The sequence below is a fragment of the Scyliorhinus torazame genome, chromosome 8 (assembly GCF_047496885.1).
Source record: "Scyliorhinus torazame isolate Kashiwa2021f chromosome 8, sScyTor2.1, whole genome shotgun sequence".
Lineage (NCBI taxonomy): Eukaryota > Metazoa > Chordata > Chondrichthyes > Carcharhiniformes > Scyliorhinidae > Scyliorhinus > Scyliorhinus torazame.
Genome location: NC_092714.1, coordinates 251,312,186 through 251,331,634, shown reverse-complemented (window position 1 = coordinate 251,331,634; position 19,449 = coordinate 251,312,186). Strand labels below are relative to the sequence as shown.

At 47.4% G+C, this 19,449-nt stretch overlaps 1 protein-coding gene across 1 annotated transcript in view; it reads left to right on the top strand.

The window, feature by feature from the left end:
• Positions 1-19,449, top strand: part of mybl2b (v-myb avian myeloblastosis viral oncogene homolog-like 2b) — an 89,754-nt gene that overhangs the window by 35,519 nt on the left and 34,786 nt on the right. Inside the window, exons 4-6 of the mRNA XM_072515558.1 lie at positions 1,277-1,369; positions 6,864-7,084; positions 15,649-15,805. Coding sequence (XP_072371659.1) covers positions 1,277-1,369; positions 6,864-7,084; positions 15,649-15,805 — 471 coding nt within the window. The remainder of the gene's footprint in view (positions 1-1,276; positions 1,370-6,863; positions 7,085-15,648; positions 15,806-19,449) is intronic.

Below are 19,449 nucleotides of genomic sequence, written 5' to 3'. Positions count from 1 at the left end.
GTCCAAAGACTGCGATGAGGTGGATTGGCCTAGCTAAATTGCTCCTTTAGTGTCCAAAAGGTTGGGTGGGGTTGCAGAGATGGGGCATGGGCCTGGGTGGGGTACTCTTTCGGCGGGTTGGTGCAGACCCGATGGGCCAAATGGCTTTCTGCATTGTTGTGATTCTATATGCAAAAATTATTTTTAATTGGTGTTGGACTGTATTTGATTTTTTTGCTTTAAGTTTAACATAAAATGCAAGTATATCTTATTTTCAGGAAGTAAATTGTTTTCAGTTTCTTTTTAGCAATTTATTTTGAGCATCCCAAAACAGTTCACAGAACTGAGACTGATGTTGAACAATAAGAATGGAGGTGGCTGACGGTTTAGTAGAAGAGTGGTTTTGAGAAAGCTTTTGTGGGTAAGAAGGGATTTAAGTGGAGAATTTCAGAAAATCCCAAGATAGTTGCTGTACAGTAGAAGGAAGGTAGTACACAGGTGATCAAAGGAAAATTGTAAGACTGTAAAAGAACCGCATTATGCTGCAATGAAGAATTTGTAATCCAGAGTGAAGATAAGAATTTATTGCATTGGTGGTTTAGCAGCAAGTATGCTCCACACAAGGATGAGTTGATGGGTAAATGCAACCTAATGCAAGAACGAATAATAGCATCAGAGTTTTGGGCAACTTTGAATTCATGTGGCGTGGAATTTGGAGACCAGTGAAGAAAGCTTTGCAAAAGTTAAGCCTGGAAATAATAAAAGAATGGCCAAGGGCTTTCACATCCGTGTGGAGAGAGAATAGTAGAGGCAGCTGAGCTTACGATGGAAGTAAGTAGTTTTGGCAAGAGCAGTTTGGGATTTGAAGTTCATCTCCATGTTGAACAGCTGTGATTTGTGTGCATAGTAAAACTTGAGCAAGCAGGTAGAATGATGGAGTCAGTGGAGAGAAGTAAAGAGTATGGAGTTTCTGGTAAAGGCTGAATAGAGTGGATTTGGTCTTTATATGGCTTATCTGTAGCTTGATATGAAAGAAATAATTTGACAGCATAGTGGTGGTTGGGGAGTCAACAATGTCTTGGAGAGAGACAGCTGGGCGTTGTCAGTGGAAACTGGCTCTGTGCTCAACAATAATGCTGCTTGGAGGTAGCAAATAAATTGAGTAGAAAGAGGCCAAGAATGGAATTTTGGAGATGTGGGAAGAGATTGCAAAATGAAAGTAAACAAAGCTATCGACTGTGAAATTTCGTGTTTTTTGTGTTGATTGTACTTTAATTTGAATTTTTAATTGCTGCAGAACCGAACTGACCTTCAGTGCCAGCATCGGTGGCTGAAGGTTCTGAACCCAGAGCTTGTGAAGGGGCCGTGGACGAAGGAAGAAGATCAGAAGGTAATGTTGTACAAATAGATGAAATTAGAAAGCTTCTAATATGTACTTTTGTAAGCCCTTGAGTATAAAGTTTATTTTTATTTCTGTAGTTAATATGTTTAAAATGTCATTGTAATTTGTTTATAATGGTTCTATATAATAAGAAGTCTTACAACACCAGGTTAAAGTCCAACAGGTTTGTATCAAACACTAGCTTTCGGAGCACTGCTCCTTCCTCAGGTGAATGAAGAGGTATGTTCCAGAAACCGATTTATAGACAAATTCAAAGATGCAAGACAACGCTTAGAATGCGAGCATTTGCAGGTAATTAAGACTTTACAGATCCAGAGATTGGGGTAACCCCAGGTTAAAGAGGTGTGAATTGTCTCAAGCCAGGACAGTTGGTAGGATTTCGCAAGCCCAGGCCAGATGGTGGGGGATGAATGTAATGCGTCATGAATCCCAGGTCCCGGTTGAGGCTGTACTCATGTGTGCGGAACTTGGCTATAAGTTTCTGCTCGGCGATTCTGCGTTGTCGCGCGTCCTGAAGGCCGCCTTGGAGAACGCTTACCCGGAGATCAGAGGCTGAATGCCCTTGACTGCTGAAGTGTTCCCCGACTGGAAGGAACCTGCCTGGTGATTGTCGCGCGATGTCCGTTCATTCGTTGTCGCAGCGTCTGCATGGTCTCGCCAATGTACCACGCTTCGAGACATCCTTTCCTGCAGCGTATGAGGTAGACAATGTTGGCCAAGTCGCACGAGTATGTACCTGGTGAGTGGTGTTCTCACGTGTAATGGTGGTATACATGTCGATGATCTGGCACGTCTTGCAGAGATTGCCCATGGCAGGGTTGTGTGGTGTCGTGGTCGCTGTTCTGAAGGCTGGGTAGTTTGCTGCAAACAATAGTTTGTATGAGGTTGCGCGGTTGTTTGAAGGCAAGTAGTGGGGGGTGTGGGGATGACCGTGGCAAGATGTTCATCTTCATCGATGACTTGTTGAAGGCTGCGAAGAAGATGTCGTAGTTTCTCCGCACCGGGAAAGTAATGGACGACGAAGGGTACTCTGTTGGTTGTGTCCCGGGTTTGTCTTCTGAGGAGGTCAATGCGGTTTTTTGCTGTGGCGCATTGGAACTGTTGATCGATGAGTCGAGCGCCATAACCCGTTTGTACGACGGCATCTTTCCGCGTCTGTAGATGTCTGTAACGCTCCTCCTCGCCTGAGCTGATCCTGTGTATACAGAGGGCTTGTCCATAGGGAATGGCTTCTTTAATGTGTTTAAGGTGGAAGCTGAAGAAGTGGAGCATCGTGAGGTTATCCGTGGTTTTGAAAACTCACCACTATTCTTAGAAGTCCCCCTATACCAAAAAGGGCCGACATTCTAAATGGTGATCAGGGATTCTCACTCCCCGACTCCGATGCAAGCTTCAGTGGGTGCTATTCAGGTCAAACTATATTTTCACGTTATCCCCCGGTATAACCCATACCTTCACCGAAGATTTCATCTACTTACCACTTAGTAGCATCGATCCTGGGTCCCGCATTGCTGAGTAAGTAAAGTAGACTAATAACCACTGTTTCAGGTTAAAACTTTGAAGTTATTTTGTTATAATATATATTTTTTTCTCTTTTTAAAAGATGCAACCACTGTCTTTACAGAAAAGTAAAAAGATCTTGCTTCTGGATCCTTCTGGTTGGTTGAAGGGACCTTCAGGCCCAACTTGACAATCAAACTTCTTTAAAGTCTGGTCTTCTTTAGATGTATTTAGCTATTTTAGCTCGGCTGCTCTGTTCTGTCTCTTTCCCATGACCGAGCTGATTGTAATCTGAGTCTAGCTGCTTGTTCCTTCGCTGCTTCTCTCTCTCTCCCTCTGAGCTCTGGTTCTGGATCTGAATAGTTCCTGCCCTGGTCTCGATGTTTATATTTGTTTTCTAACAATTAAGTTTTTTGATGTTATTGTAAAGTAACTCTTATTTTCTTTGATTGTAAAAAGGAACTTTGATCTAAAACCGTCTAATCCAACGAAGTATTCATTTTGACATGACTTCATCTCATAGATGTGATTACATTTGTCCTTTGTGGTGTTCAAAATGCTTTGGTTTCAACAGGTGTTACTTTTAATTCCTGTCATTTTTATAGTTTTATTTTCCAATTGTGTCTTCAGCTCAATTTTGACTTTGATTTTGGCTTTGAATTATGTTTCTCGTAGACTGATAAACCTGGTATTAGCAAATTTTCACACCTAGAACCTCATCCATTCTTTTCCCGATCCTTACTAAGTTAGTTACTTTCAATGAAGGTGTGAGCCATTGTTTTTGGCTTCATTCAAAATCCTGTTTGTCTTGTTTGCTCAGCCTGCTTGACCAAGGATATCTGCATTTTACAATCCTTCCCTGGCAGCTGCTGTTAACCCTTTATGGGATCTTTCCCTGTATCCTGTGGGATCTTTCCCTGTATCCTGTGGGATCTTTCCCTGTATCCTATCATGTTTCTCTCAGACCAGATATTGCCAGACTTCCATGTTTCAAATGACACATCTTTCCATATTTCAATAACAGTGGGCTTGCGGTAAAGCAAAGTGCTGAGGTGACCATCCTTGAAGGAGACGAGTGTGTCCAAGAATGCAACTGATTTTGGAGAGTAGTCCATGGTGGGATGGAACTTACTGATGTCATTTTGTAGCCGTTTCAGTGATTCTTCGCCGTGGGTCCAAAGGAAAACAATGTCATCAATGTATCTGGTGTATAATGTCCTGTGCGGTGAGGAGGTCTTGTTCAAACTTGTGCGTGAAGATGTTGGCATATTGAGGGGCGAATTTGGTCCCCATGGCTGTTCCGTGCATCTGGATGAAGAACTTGTTGGTGAAGACGTTGTGATCCAGAATGAAGCGTATGCAAATTTGATCCCCGTGGCTGTTCCGTGCGTCTGGATGAAGAACTTGTTGTCGAAGGTGAAGACGTTGTGATCCAGAATGAAGCGGATGAGTTGCAGAATTGTGTCTGGAGATTGGCAGTTGTCGGTGTTGAGTACTGAGGCTGTTGCAGCAATGCCGTCGTCATGGGGGGTGCTGGTGAAGAGGGCCGAGACGTCCCCTGTGACTAGGAATGTTCCTGGTTCAACTGGTCCATGGGTGCTGAGTTTCTGTAGGAAGTCCGTCGTGTCGCGACAGAAGCTGGGCGTACCTTGTACGATGGGTTTCAAGATGTCCTCGATGTAGCCAGAGAGGTTCTCACACAGGGTCCCATTGCCTGAAAAGATAGGACGGCCTGGTGTGTTGGCCTTCTGTATTTTCGCGAGGCAGTAGAGATCTCCAATGCGGGGAATACGTGGGATGAGAGCACGTAGGGTGCTCTGAAGGTCTGGATCAAAGGTCTTGATCAGTCTGTTGAGTTCGCGGATGTGTTCCTTAGTCGGATCTGCAGGTAACTGTCTGTAGTGTTCCTGGTTGTTGAGTTGTCGGTATACTTCTTTGCAGTAGTCCGTTCTGTTCAGGATGACGGTGGCCCCTCCTTTGTCTGCTGGTTTGATGACGATGTTGCGGTTGGTCTTGAGAGCGCGGATGGCGTTGCATTGTGCTTGGGTGATGTTCAGGGCTGTCTTGTGAATGCGACTGATGAATCTGGCATTGACGCGACTCCTGACGGCTTGAGCATACATGTCAAGTCTGGGGCAACCCCCTTCTGGAGGGGTCCAATTCGACTCTTTTCTCTTCGATTGCCGCACCGCAGATCTCTCGCTCTGCTGTTCCGGTTCATTACCAGTCTCCTTGGGTTCGCTGTCGGCCTCTTGGGGTCTGTGGAAGAATTCCCGGAGCCTCATTCGCCTGATGAATTCCTGTGTTTGCTGCGAGACTGATGGGGTCCATTTTGGTGGTGGTGCAGAAATTGAGCCCTCTGCAGAGGACTTCGATTTTGTCTGGTTGAAGGATGTAGTCCGACAAATTGACAATAGATTTCCCTGTGTTGTTTTCTACTGTAGTACCGGGGAGGCTTGGTTGCTGCTGGTGGTGATGCCGCGTTTCTCAAGCTTCCTGTTCTTGGTGTGCATATAGGTGGCATAGTATCGTTGTCTCATCTGTTTGGCGGTGTTCTGTAGCTGGTCTGCTGCGTCCTGAGCGCAAGTTGAGAATATAGCCTCTATCTTGGTTTCCAGGTTGCGTCGTCTGCTGTAGAGCTGGCGTACGAGGTGGTTGAGGAGTGTGAGAGAGGTGCGACGGCAGAGTCTCTCAGCGTAGTCTGTGTTGTAGGTCGACTTGAGTGGGTTTGTGATCTGTAGCCCTTTCAGGACCTTGTCTGCTTTCTTGCATTTTTGTAGAAACTTAATGTCAGTGTCTATATGCGCGATCTTCCTGGAGATCCTCTCCACTTTGAGCCGGCAGTTTGTGGCGTCGATGGTAGCCATGATGTGGAGATGCCGGCATTGGATTGGGGTGAGCACAATAAGAAGTCTTACAACAACAGGTTAAAGTCCCAACAGGTTTGTTTCAAACACTAGCTTTCGGAGCACTGCTCCTTCCTCAGGTGAATGAAGAGGTATGTTCCAGAAACATTCTACCTCATACGCTGCAGGAAAGAATGCCTCGAAGCGTGGTACATTGGCGAGACCATGCAGACGCTGCAACAACAAATGAACAGACATCGCGCGACAATCACCAGGCAGGAATGTTCCCTTCCAGTCGGGGAACACTTTAGCAGTCAAGGGCATTCCGCCTCTGATCTCCGTGTAAGCGTTCTCCAAGGCGGCCTTCAGGACGTGCGACAATGCAGAATCGCCGAGCAGAAACTTCTAGCCAAGTTCCGCACACATGAGTACAGCCTCAACCGGGACCTGGGATTAATGTCGCATTACATTCATCCCCCACCATCTGGCCTGGGCTTGTGAAATCCTACCAACTGTCCTGGCTTGAGACAATTCACACCTCTTTAACCTGGGGTTACCCCAATCTCTGGATCTGTAAAGACTTAATTACCTGCAAATGCTCACATTCTAAGCATTGTCTTGCATCTTTGAATTTGTCTATATATATATATATATAATTCTGGAACATACCTCTTCATTCACCTGAGTAAGGAGCTGTGCTCCGAAAGCTAGTGTTTGAAACAACCTGTTGGACTTTAACCTGGTGTAAGACTTCTTATTGTGCTCACCCCAGTCCAACGCCGGCATCTCCACATCAGGTTTTATATAAAGCAGCAATTCCGTACCACTGAAGACTTGGATTTATAACCGATTCCTAATGGTACCAGTCTCCATTTTTCTTTCAATGAATTATATAAGTCATGTACTAATCAATTGGGATGAGGAGTGGGAAGGTTGGAGAGAAGTCATCTGGCTTTCCTTATTCTGCCTAACTGCACCAATGTTGGCAGAGGGCTGGAGTCGGGTTGCTAACCTCCCTTATTGTATTTTTTAGGATGTTGTGCAGGGCAAATTTGACAAGAAATTTACAACTTATTGAGTTACATAGCACAGAAAACAGGAATGAACTGATCTTTGATTCCTACTCTTTCATTTAGGTAATTGAATTAGTTCAGAAACATGGGCCAAAACGTTGGTCGTTGATTGCGAGGCATCTAAAAGGTAGACTTGGCAAACAGTGTCGTGAACGTTGGCATAATCATCTCAATCCTGAGGTTAAGAAGTCATCTTGGACTGAAGAGGAGGACAAGATTATTTATGAAGCACACAAGGTTCTTGGCAACCGCTGGGCGGAGATTGCAAAACTACTCCCAGGGAGGCAAGTGTTCCTTTGATCTTGTCAACAGTGTGCTTGAAATGAGCATTTCTTTTTAGTTTGTTTTCTGCTGGATTTGAAATTACCAGTTGCTGAAACAACCGGACAATGAATGCCTGGATTTCTGCAAAGCTGTTCATCCACACTGCCTGATGTTTGGTTGTATGCTCTGTTCCGACATGTTGTAGCTGTTATGCAGAAGAACATTTTTTTTTTTTAAATACTGTAGAAATATTGGCTACTAGTTTCCCATAGGCTTTGAAAGTATTGTTTTCAACAAAGGAAGATGACACATTGGGGGGAAGTGAGTAAAGAAAGAGAACAGAAATGCAATAGAGGGGAAGGACTGTCCAGAAGCATGGATTGGGGAAGAAAGGAGAAAATAGTAATATTATCAATACTATTTTATCCAACTAATAAATTCATACTATATTACTTAAAAGCATTTTATTCTAACTTGGAGCAAAGTAGGTTACAGCAAATAAACACCCTGGGAAACATTCTTCCCAACAATCAACTATTTGTACAGATTTTTCTCCTTTTTCACCCCCCCCCCCCCCCCAACCCCTGCGACGAACAGCTCCTCAAACACGGTCACAAACATCCCCACCTTTTCTTAAACTCCCCTGCTGAGCCCCTTAACTCATACTTTATCTTCTCTAACCGCAGGAAGTCATACAGGTCACCCAACCAAGCCGCTACCCCCTGTGGCGATGCCGACCGCCACTCCGGCAAAATTTGTCGCCCTACAATCAGAGAGGCGAAGGCCAGGACATCGATGCCTTCCTCCTCTACATGAGCTCCGGCTTCTCTGAAACCCCAAATATTGCCACCAAAGGGTCTGGGTCCACTCCCTCCTCCACTATCCTGGCTAAGACCGCAAACACTCCCGCCCAGAATCTTCTAAATTTTTCACAACACCAAAACATGTGCACATGATTCGCTGGCCCCCGCCCACACCTCTCGCACTCCTCTACTACCCTGTGAAAGAACCCACTCATTCTCGCCCGAGTCATATGCACCCTGTGCACCACCTTAAACTGTATCAGGCTTATCCTTGCACAAGAGGAGGTCCTGTTTACCCTTCGCAGCGCCTCCCTCCATACTCTCCAATTGTTCACCATTCCCAACTCCGCTTCCCATCTCTCCTAAATCTTCACCACCCGCCCGCCTCCCTGCTCCCCCAGCCACTTGCGTATATATCCCCAGTTCTTCCCTCCCCTTCCACATCTGGAAGCAGCAGTCGCTCCAGCAGTGTGTATCCCAGCAATCTAGGGAATCCCTTCCAGACCTTTCGTGCAAAGTCCCTAACCTGTGATACCTGAACTCACTACCCCTCGGCAGCTTTACCCTCTCCCTTAGCTCCTCCAGACTGCTCAGCAGAATATTCATTTTCACCACTTGGACCCTCCCCGCCAACATTGAGTGCAGTGTATCCCACCTCTTAAGATCCTCCCTGGCTTCCTCCACCAGCTTCGTTAAGTTTCACTTATGGAGCCCCGTCCAATCCCTCGCTACCTGAATTCCCAAGTACCTAAACCTATCCCTCGCTACCATAAATGACATTTCACCCCCCCCCCCCCCTCTAAATTAGCCGCTGTGCCAGCTCATTCACTGGGAATACCTCGCTTTTCCCTACATTCAGCTTGTATCCCGAGAACCCTCCAAACCTTCCCAACAGGCCCATAATCCTTCCCATACTCTCCAACGGATCCGAAACATACAGCAAGAGGTCATCGGCATAGAGCGACACCCGATGCTCCCTCTGACCCCTCAGTATCTTCTGCCGACGTCAATCGGCAATGGCTCCATGGCCAGCGCAAACAGCAGCGGCGACAACAGGCACCCCTGCCTCGTACCCCTGTGTAAGTCAAAGCTTTGTGAGCTCATATCATTCGTCCTCACCCTCGCTCTTGGCGCCACATACAGCAACCGGACCCATGCCACAAATCTCGTCCCAAATCCAAAACTTCGAACAAGTACCGCCACTCCACCCGATCAAATGCTTTCTCTGCATCCATGGACATCACCACCTCCGATACCAGAGCTCTCGACGGATTCATCACCACATTCAACAGCTGTCTTATATTACTCGCGAGCTGCCTGCCTTTCACGAAGCCTGTTTGATCTTCTGCAACCACCCTCGGGACACAATCCTCCATCCTACCTGCCAACAACTTGGCCAATACTTTCACATCCGTGTTCAATAGTGACATGGTCTATACAACCCACATTCCACCGGTCCTTCCCTTTTTTTGGGATTAGTGTGATTACTGTCTGCTTCATCATCTCCGGCAACTCCCCTTTCTCCAGTTCTTCATTAAACGCCCCCAACAGATGTGGTGCCAGGTCCGCTGCAAATTCCTTATAAAATTCTGCCATCCGGCCCAGGGGCCTTCCCCGACTTCATACCCCTGATACTTTCCAGCACCTCCCTCAGCCCAGGGGTTCCTCCAATGCCTGCCTCTTTGCTTCCTTCACCTGGGGAAATTCCAGCTCGTCCAGAAACTGCCACATGTCCCCCTCCTCTCCTCCTGGGTCTGCCTCATAAAGTCCCTGGTAATACTCTCTCTAAATGCCTCATTTATCTTCCCTGGCTCTGACACCACATCCCCAGCCCCAGTCCGGATCTTCAATATTTCCCTGAACACAGCCTGCCTCCGCAGCTGGTGCGCCAGCATGCGACTCGCCTTCTCCCCATGCTCATATTGCACCCCTGTTGCCCTACCGCCCTGCCCGTTGTCAGCCTGTCAAATTGCCCCTGCAACTTTTTCCTCCTCGCCAATCACTTCACGGTGGGCACCCTCGAATATTCCCTGTCCACCTCCACTATCTCGCTCACTAGACGGTCATGTTCCGCCCTCCTTTCCTTATTTGCACGAACCATAAATGAGAGAATTTCTCCTCGGACCACTGCCTTCAGTGCTTCCCAAAAATGCCCGCCGACACCTCCCCATTCTGATTGCACTCCACATAATCCCTAATCGCCAACCGCATCTTATCACAAAAACCTCCATCCGCCAACAACCCCGAGTCATACCTCTGCTCTCGTCCCGTACTGAACCGAATATCCAGCCAGTGGGGTGCATGGTCCGAGATAACTATCCCCGCATACTCTGCCCCCTCCACCCGAACCAAAATCTCCCGACTCACTACAAAGTAATCAATCCCCGAATACACCTTTATAGACGTGTGAAAAGAAGGAATACTCCCTTGCCCCTGGCTTCTGAAAGCACCATGGATCCACCATACCCATCCTCTCCATAACCCCCCCCCCCCCCACCCAGCTCCTTTGCAATTCGTACCCTACCCATGGACCTGGGGCTCGATCAATCCACCCTCGGCTCCAGGACACCGTTAAAATCTCCTCCCATGATCAGTTGGTATGTGGTCAAATCCGGGATTGCTGCCAGCAACCCCCTCATAAAACCCACATCATCCCAATTTGGGGCATACACATTTACCAACACTACCAGTGCCTCTTCCAATACCCCACTCACAATCGCATATCTCCCACCTGGATCCCTCCCCTCCTTCGCACTCACGGATCCCATTTTTTTGCTCATTAAAATCGCCAAACCTGGAGTGAAAAACCTGCCCTACCCACCCCTTCCTTAACCTAACCTAGTCCTTCACACGGAGGTCTGTCTTCTGCAAAAAAACAACCCCCGCTTTCAAGCTCCTGAGGTGCACGAACACCAGCGACCTTTTTTAACCGGCCCATTCAGTCCCCGGACGTTCCACATTACCAACCTTACCGGAGGCTTGCTCCTCCAATCCCCTCTACCATCCGACATACTCCCCACTTAACTCCTGCCCCTTTAATTCCACTCTGTACCTAGCCCATCCCAAATGGCCCCTTTCTTCGCCCTTGACCATGTCATCTCTCACCCCCTGCCCCGTCACAGAAACTTTCTCCCCCACCACCTAACTTCCGTTCACCAGCCTAACCTGGTAGCGCGGCTGCCCCTGCCCAAAGGCACATCCCAATGACCCCCCCCCCCCACTTCTCAACTCGAAGAAGGCCTTCTGCTGGCCTTGCCCTCCCCCACCCAAACAAGGACTTCTCCTGAACTCCAGGTAGCCTTCTCCAAAAGCACACAAACAGTCCCGTAAAACAGGAGGTGGGTGAGAACATCCATCCCCGCATAAATCTTTCACCCCTACAACTCCTTACAATCTCAACATTGAACAGAAACCCCCCCCCCAACAAAAAAAGAGAAAATCCCCCAATCCCTGCACCCACTTCAAACATGCTCCCGACCATTACATAGTGCCAGCACCCCGGTTCCCAAGCATTGTCCACTCAGTTCTCCCCCAGTTTATGCTCTTTAATGAAGTCTTCAGCCGCTTCTGGGGCCTCAAAATAATACTCCCGGCCTCTGAGCGTCACCTATAAATTCGCCGGGTAGAGCACCCCAAACCTGATCTGCCGCCGGTACAGCACCGCCTTGGCCTTGTTGAATTCTGCCTGCCGTTTTGCCAACTCTGCTCCGATGTTCTGATAAATTCAGACGTTATTTCCCTCCCAGTCGCAGCTCCGTTTATCCCTGGCCCACCGTAGAATTTTCTCTTTCTCCACAAATTTATGGAGTCTCACGATCCCCGCCCATGGCGGCTCCCCAGCTCTTGGCTTTTGCCTCCGAGACAAATGTGCTCGATCCACTACAGGTGCCTTATCTAGCACCCCTTCTGCCACCAGTCCCGCCAGTATCCTTGAGGCGTACCTCGTGGCACTCATACCTTCCACTCCTTCAGGCAGGCCCACTATTCGCAGGTACTGTCTTCTCGAGGTATTCTCCTGCTCCTCAACCTTTGCCCTCAGCTTTTTACAAAGGTCTCCTAGGAGCCCCACCTCTGCCTCCAGAACCACCACACGATCGCTGTGGTCCGAGATCACTACTTCAATCTCCCGAATCTGTGACCCCTGCACGTCCAAACACCTCTCCATCCACTCCAAAGTCCTCTTCAGGGGTGCCACAGCTTCTGCAATGGCCTTTGCATGAGCCTCCTGCATTTCTTTCCTCTCCTTGATAAAAGTCATCAGTTCCTGTATCTGGGGCCTTGCAGCTTGCCCCTCCCCTGCCTGCATGCTGGAAGAAACTGTCTGTGAAGCACAAGACTGTTTCAACTTTCCAGTCAAACCTCTCACTGTTTTCTGCTGGGTCCGGTGATCAGAAGACAGACCATTCCAGGGGTAAACTACTCCCCTAACATTCACCTATGCCTTTTCATCAAAAATCCACCTGAATCTGGGTAAAAAGAGCCCTTTTCTGTGACTTTGAACAGGAACAACCCTTTATGTGACCAATCACTCCATGGTCACAAGCGGAAGTCCAAATTCATACTATATTACATTTCAACAGTCAAGCCTGAAGCATTTGCAACCACCTTCAGCCAGAAGTGCTGGGTAGATAATTTATCTCGGCCTCCTCTTAAGATCCCCACACTGATGCCAATCTTCAGCCAGTTCAATTCACTCCATGTGGTATAAAGAAACAGCTGAAGGCACTGGTACAGCAAAGGGCCTGAAGTCTTGTGCACCAGAACTAGCAATGCCCTAGCCAAGCTGTTCTAGTACAGCTACAACACTGTTCTACCTTACAATGTGGAACACTGCCCAGGTATGTCCTGTCCACAAAAGCAGGACAGACTCAATCTGGTTAGTTGCGACCCCATCACACTCTATCAGCAAAGTGAAGGAAGGTTTTGTCAGCGGTGCTATCAAACACAACAAACTGCTCACTGATGCTCAGTTTGGGTTCAAGGACAACTAGGCTCCTGACCTCCATTACAATCTAATAATAATCTTTATTTTCACAAGTAGGCTTACATTAACACTACAATAAATTGCTGTGAAAAGTCCCTAGTCGCCACATTCCAGCGCCTATTCGGGTACACTGATGGAGAATTCAGAATGTCCAAATGACCTAATAACACGTCTTTCGGGACTTGCGGGAGGAAACCGGAGCACCCGGAAGAAACCCACGCAGATATGGGGAGAACGTGCAGACTCCACACAGACAGTGACCCAAGCCGGGAATCAAACCTGGGACCCTGGCGCTGTGAAGCCATAGTGCTAACCACAATGCTACCGTGCTGCCTCCAAACATGGACAAAAGAGTTTTACTCCAGGAAAGGTAAAGATAACTGCCTTTGATATCAAGGCAGCATTTGACTGAGTATGGAATCGAGAAGTTCTGAGGTCCATAACAATCAAGAGAGAAATTCTCCACTGGTTGGAGTCAGACCGAGCACGATTATTGAGGCCAATCATCTCGCCCTCAGGACATCACTTCAGATGTTCCTCAGGGTAGTGTCCTAGGCCCAACCATCTTCTGCTGCTTCATTATTGACCTTCCCTCCATTGTAAGGTCAGAAGTGGGGATAATCGCTGATGACTGTGTAATGTTCAGTAGCATTTGCCATTCCATAGATACTAAACAGTCCATGTCCATATGCAGCAAGACCTGGAATACTTGGGCTGAAGTAGCATTTGTGCCAGACAAATCTCCAATAAGGACGAATGTAAGAATCTTAACAATCTCCTTGATATTCAATGGAGTTGCTATGACTGAATCCTCACTACAAACATCCTGGGAGTTACCATTGACCAGAAACTGAGCTGAGTAAATACTGTGACAACAAGAGCAGGTCAGAGAGAGGGAATTCTGAAGTGAGTAACTCATCTCCTGAATCCCCAAAGTCTGTACCATCTTCTAGGCACAAGTCAGGAGTGTGGTGGAATATTCTCTACTTGCCTGGATGAGCTTGACTCCAGAAGCTTGACATCATCCAGGACAAAGCAGCTGATTGATCAGCATCTGTTCACTACTTGACACATTCACTCCTTCCACCACTGACTCACAGGGTGGGATTTTCCAGCTGTTCCTGCTGGCAGGATCATCCACTCCCACCACCTGAGCCCTGCAGCGATTCAGGGTGAGAACAACGGAAAACCCCGTTGACCGATCCCATCACTGGTCAGTGGCAGGCCACCGGCACAAACATGCCTGGGCAGGGTGGGGGACACGACGTGGGGAAATCCTGCCCACACTGACAGTAGTTAATGTGTATTTTCTGCAAGATACACAGGCTACTTTGACAGCACTTTCCAAACCTGTGACCTCCACCTAGAAGAACAGGGGCAGCAGATGTATGGGAACACTACCACTAGCAAGTTCCCCTCAAAGAAACCCACCCATCTTAACTTGGAACTATATTGCAATCCTTCATTCACTGGATCAAAGTCCTGCAACTTGCTTCCTAACAGTACAGTATGGGCACTAGATAGGCTGCAGTGGTTTCAAGAAAGTGGCTCACCACCATCACCTTAAGGGCAGTTCGGGATAACTACAAATGTGGACTTTTCCAGCATCCCCACATCTCATGAAAGAATTTTAAAAATTGAAGAGTTCATGTATCGCAGTCTTCAGCTGGTGAAAGTAGTCTTCAGCTACTTTTTTAAAAGGCAGTAATATTCCATTTTGAGTGGTGCAAGTGTGCATTTCAGCTTGTAAAGCTTTAATGTGTATTCTCTAGAAAAGTCTGTGCCCCAAAGGGATCACATTAAGGTTGGTTTTTGTAAATATGTTTTTAAAACCTTGTACCTTGGTTTTATTTGGAGATGGGCAGCACAGTAACACAAGTGGATAGCACTGTGGCTTCACAGCACCAGAGTCCCAGGTTCGATTTTCCCCGCTGGGTCACTGGCTGTGCGGAGTTTGCGCGTTCTCCCCGTGTCTGCGTGGGTTTCCTCCGGGTGCTCCGGTTTCCTCCCACAGTCCAAAGACGTGCAGGTTAGGTGGATTGGCCATGATAAATTGCCCTTCGTGACCAAAAAGGTTACGAGTGGTCATTGGGTTATGGGGATAGGGTGGAAGTGAGGGCTTATGTGAGTTGATACAGACTCGATGGGCTGAATGGCTCCTTCTGCACTGTATGTTCTTTAAAAAAAAGTTAGAACTGAAATTTCTGCATGGTAGCACAGTGGTTGGCACTGTTGCTGCACAGTGCCTGAGTCCCAGGTTCGATTCCCAGCTTGAGTCACTGAGGAATCTGCCTGCACCTTCTCCCCGTGTCTGTGTGGGTTTCCTGCGGGTGCTCCTCTTCCCACAAGTCTCGAAAGACGTGCTTGTTAGGTAAATTGGACATTCTGAATTCTCCCTCAGTGTACCCAAGCAGGCGCCGGAATGTGGCAACTAGTGGAGTTTCACAGTAACTTCATTGCAGTGTTGATGTAAGCCTACTTGTGCGAATAATAAAGATGATGATTATTATTATTATTACTACATGTAGGCTGGAATGCAGTGTGCGTGTGTCTGTCCTGTAGGCTGTTGTGACCAGATTTTGTGTTACACAAATGGGCCCATAGTTGCTCTGTCAAGTGGTATCACCTTGTGATTGCCACAAAAGCCAGTACTATGATTCTATTTCCATATTCATGCATTGATTACACCTCTGAAATTTGACATCATTTGGAAGTTTTGATCAGATTTAAAGCACTCCAAGCTAACTATTCCTCCTCTATTTAATATAACTGAGTAATTGCTTTTTTTTAATGATAGAACGGACAATGCTGTAAAGAACCATTGGAACTCCACTCTGAAAAGGAAGGTGGAAATGGAAGGGTACTTGCAAGATGGCAACCAGAATATGCCCATGTTTTTATTCACTCATTCGGAAGATGGTGAAATCCAGTGTTTCAGGACCAAAATGAGCCCGGTTTGTGTTCTTTTAATGTTCATTGAGAGATTCGTACTGAATTCTTCAAGTTTTATTGATTTTGCAGGAGGCAAAGTATAAGCCAGTGCTAGAAATTAAGTTTAAATCATAACTGTAAAGATAAATGTATAGAATTTTTGATATTCGGATTGATTAGAAAATGTCTTGCATTAATGTTTATGTGAGTCGATACAGACTCGATGGGCTGAATGGCCTCCTTCTGCACTGTATGTTCTTCAGGGGCTGGTTTAGCACACTGGGCTAAATCGCTGGCTTTTAAAGCAGGCCAGCAGCACGGTTCAATTCCCGTACCAGCCTCCCCGAACAGGCGCCGGAATGTGGCGACTAGGGGCTTTTCACAGTAACTTAATTGAAGCCTACTTGTGACAATAAGCGATTTTCATTTTTAATTTCTCCCTCTCTTTTTCCCCCCCCCCCCCCCCCCCCCCAATCATTTATGTGCTCATTATTGCCACCATTTAGTAGATACAGTTCAGTTGCTCATTCGGAAGGTAGTGAAATACAGCATTTCAAAATCATTTTGTTATTGTACCTTTCATGATCCCAGGATGGGCCAAAGTGGTTTACGTCTTTACTGTTATAGTGATATGGTTGATGCATAAGTGTTAACTAGAGAGCTCCCCTGCTTTTCTTCAGGTGGTGCCATAGTACCTTTCACATTCTCATCTTAGCAAAGGGTATGGGCCCAGCAGCATCCTAGCTTTGGACTTGTGCTTCAAAACAAGACAAATTCCTAGCCAAGCTGTTCCAGTACAGCTACACTGACATTTACTTGGTGGTGTGGAAGAATGCGATGATGGTGTGGAAGAATGTTCAGGTTTTGTCCTGGCCACAAAAACCAGGACCATCTAATCCAGCCAATTATATCCGCGGTACTCCACTCCCAACCATCAGCAAAATGATCCAGAGGTGAGGAGCATTTGACTGCCTTGACATCAATCTAGCATTTAACCCAAGTGTGGTAGCAAGGAGCCAGAGAAATGTCATTGGGAGTCGGGGGTGGGGATGATTACAGTGTTCAGGTCCATTCATAACAACTGAGGTAATGAACCATGCAGCAAGATCTGGACAACATTCAGGTTTGGGCTGATAATTGGCAAGTAACGTTTGCATCACACAAGTGCCAGTCAGTGAAATCTCTGACTGACAGAACCCACATATCTCTCCTTTAACATTCAGTTGAAGGCCATCAATAAACTGGCCTTTACAATTGACCAGACACTTGGACTAGCCATATAAATAGTGTTGTTACAGCAGGTCAGACTCTGGGAATTTTTTTTTCCCTTTAAAAAAAATTAATTTTCAAGGTTTAGACATTGCTGGCTATGCCGGCATTTATTGCCAATTCCTAGTTGACCTTGAGATGGTGGTGGTGGGTTGTTTTCTTGAACCACTTCAGTCTGAGGTGTAGGTACACCCACAGTGCTGTTAGGGAGGGAATTCCAAGAATTTGACCCAGCGACAGTGAAGAAATGGCACTTATATTCCCAAATCAGGATGGTGAGTGACTTGGAGAAGCATTTCCAGGTGTTGGCGTTCCTAAGTATCTGCTGCTCTTGTCCTTCTAGATGGTAGTGACTGGTAGTTACCGTGCTACTGCCAAAGGAGCCTTGGTGAACTCTTGCACTGCATCTTGTAGATGGTGCACACTACTGTTACTGTTTGGTGGTGGTGGCGGGAGTGAATGTTTGTGGAGGGACCAATCCAGTGGGCTGCTTTGTCCTGGGTGGTGCCTAGCTTCTTGAGTGTTGTTGGGACTGCACTCATCCAGGCAAGTGGAGATTATTCCATCATTCCCACATTGTACTTTGTAGGTGGGGAGTCAGGTTATTCATCGCAGAACTCCTGGCTCCTTGTCAGTCTTCTCTCGCTCTCTCTCTCTGTCTCTCTTTCTCTCTCTGTGTCACTGGCTCTCTCTCTCTTTCTTTCTCTCTTTCCCCTCCCCCCCCCCCCGCCCCCCTCCCCCCCAATGTTACTTGTCACTTGTTGGCCCAAGCCTTTCATGGGATGTTGGCATAACTTTTTTTTTTTTATAAATGTTTTATTGAAATTTTTTTCCCAAACAACAATTTTTCCCCTCTTACAAAGCAAACGCAACAATAACAATACAGAAATTTTAAACAATACACAAGTAACAAAACCCCTTTATCTTTGACCTAAACAAACCCCCCCCCCCTCCCCCTGGGTTGCTGCTGCTGGTCATCTGTCTTCCCTCTAACGTTCCCCTAGGTAGTCGAGAAATGGCTGCCACCGCCTGGTGAACCGTTGAGCCGATCCTCTCAGGGCAAACTTTATCTGCTCCAGTTTAATGAACCCCGCCATATCATTTACCCAGGCCTCCAGTCCGGGGGGTTTCGCCTCCTTCCACATGAGTAGGATCCTGCGCCGGGCTACTAGGGACGCAAAGGCCACAACGTCGGCCTCTTTCGCCTCCTGCACTCCCGGCTCTTCCGCAACTCCAAATAGAGCTAACCCCCAGCCTGGTTTGACCCGGGCCTTCACCACCCGCGAAATCACTCCCGTCACTCCCTTCCAATACCCTTCCAGTGCCGGGCATGCCCAAAACATATGTGCGTGGTTTGCCGGGCTCCCACCACACCTCCCACATTTGTCCTCCACTCCAAAGAACCTGCTCAATCTTGCTCCCGTTATGTGTGCTCTATGTAGCACCTTAAATTGAATCAGGCTAAGCCTGGCGCATGAGGAAGAGGAATTTACCCTGCTTAGGGCATCAGCCCACATACCCTCCTCTATCTCCTCCCCTAGTTCTTCTTCCCACTTTCCTTTTAGTTCGCCCACCGACTCCTCCCCCTCTTCCCTCATCTCTCGGTAAATCTCTGACACCTTGCCCTCTCCGACCCACACCCCTGAAAGCACCCTGTCCTGTATCCCCTGTGTCGGGAGCAACGGAAATTCCCTCACCTGTTGTCTAGTAAATGCCCTCACCTGCATATATCTCAAGAAATTTCCCCGGGGCAACTTATACTTTTCCTCCAATGCTCCCAAGCTCGCAAAAGTCCCATCTATAAATAAATCTCCCACCCTCCTAATTCCCAACTGGAACCAGCTCTGAAATCCTCCATCCATTCTTCCTGGGGCGAACCTATGGTTGTTCCTGATTGGGGACCCCACCAGGGCTCCCCGCACCCCTCTCTGTCGCCTCCACTGTCCCCAGATATTCAATGTTGCCGCCACCACCGGGTTTGTGGTAAACTTTTTAGGTGAGATCGGTAGCGGCGCCGTCACCAGCGCCTCTAAACTCGTCCCTTTACAGGACTTTCTCTCCAGTCTTTCCCACGCCGCTCCCTCACCCTCCATCATCCATTTACGTATCATTGCCACATTGGCGGCCCAATAGTAATCGCCCAAGTTCGGTAGTGCCAATCCTCCTCTGTCCCTACTACGCTGAAGGAACCCCCTCCTTACTCTCGGAACTTTCCCTGCCCACACGAAGCTCGTGATGCTCCTGTCTATTTTATTAAAAAAGGTCTTAGTGATTAGTATAGGGAGACATTGAAATACAAATAAGAACCTCGGGAGGACCATCATCTTAATTGCTTGCACCCTGCCCGCCAGCGATAGAGGCTGCATGTCCCACCTCTTGAAGTCCTCCTCCATTTGTT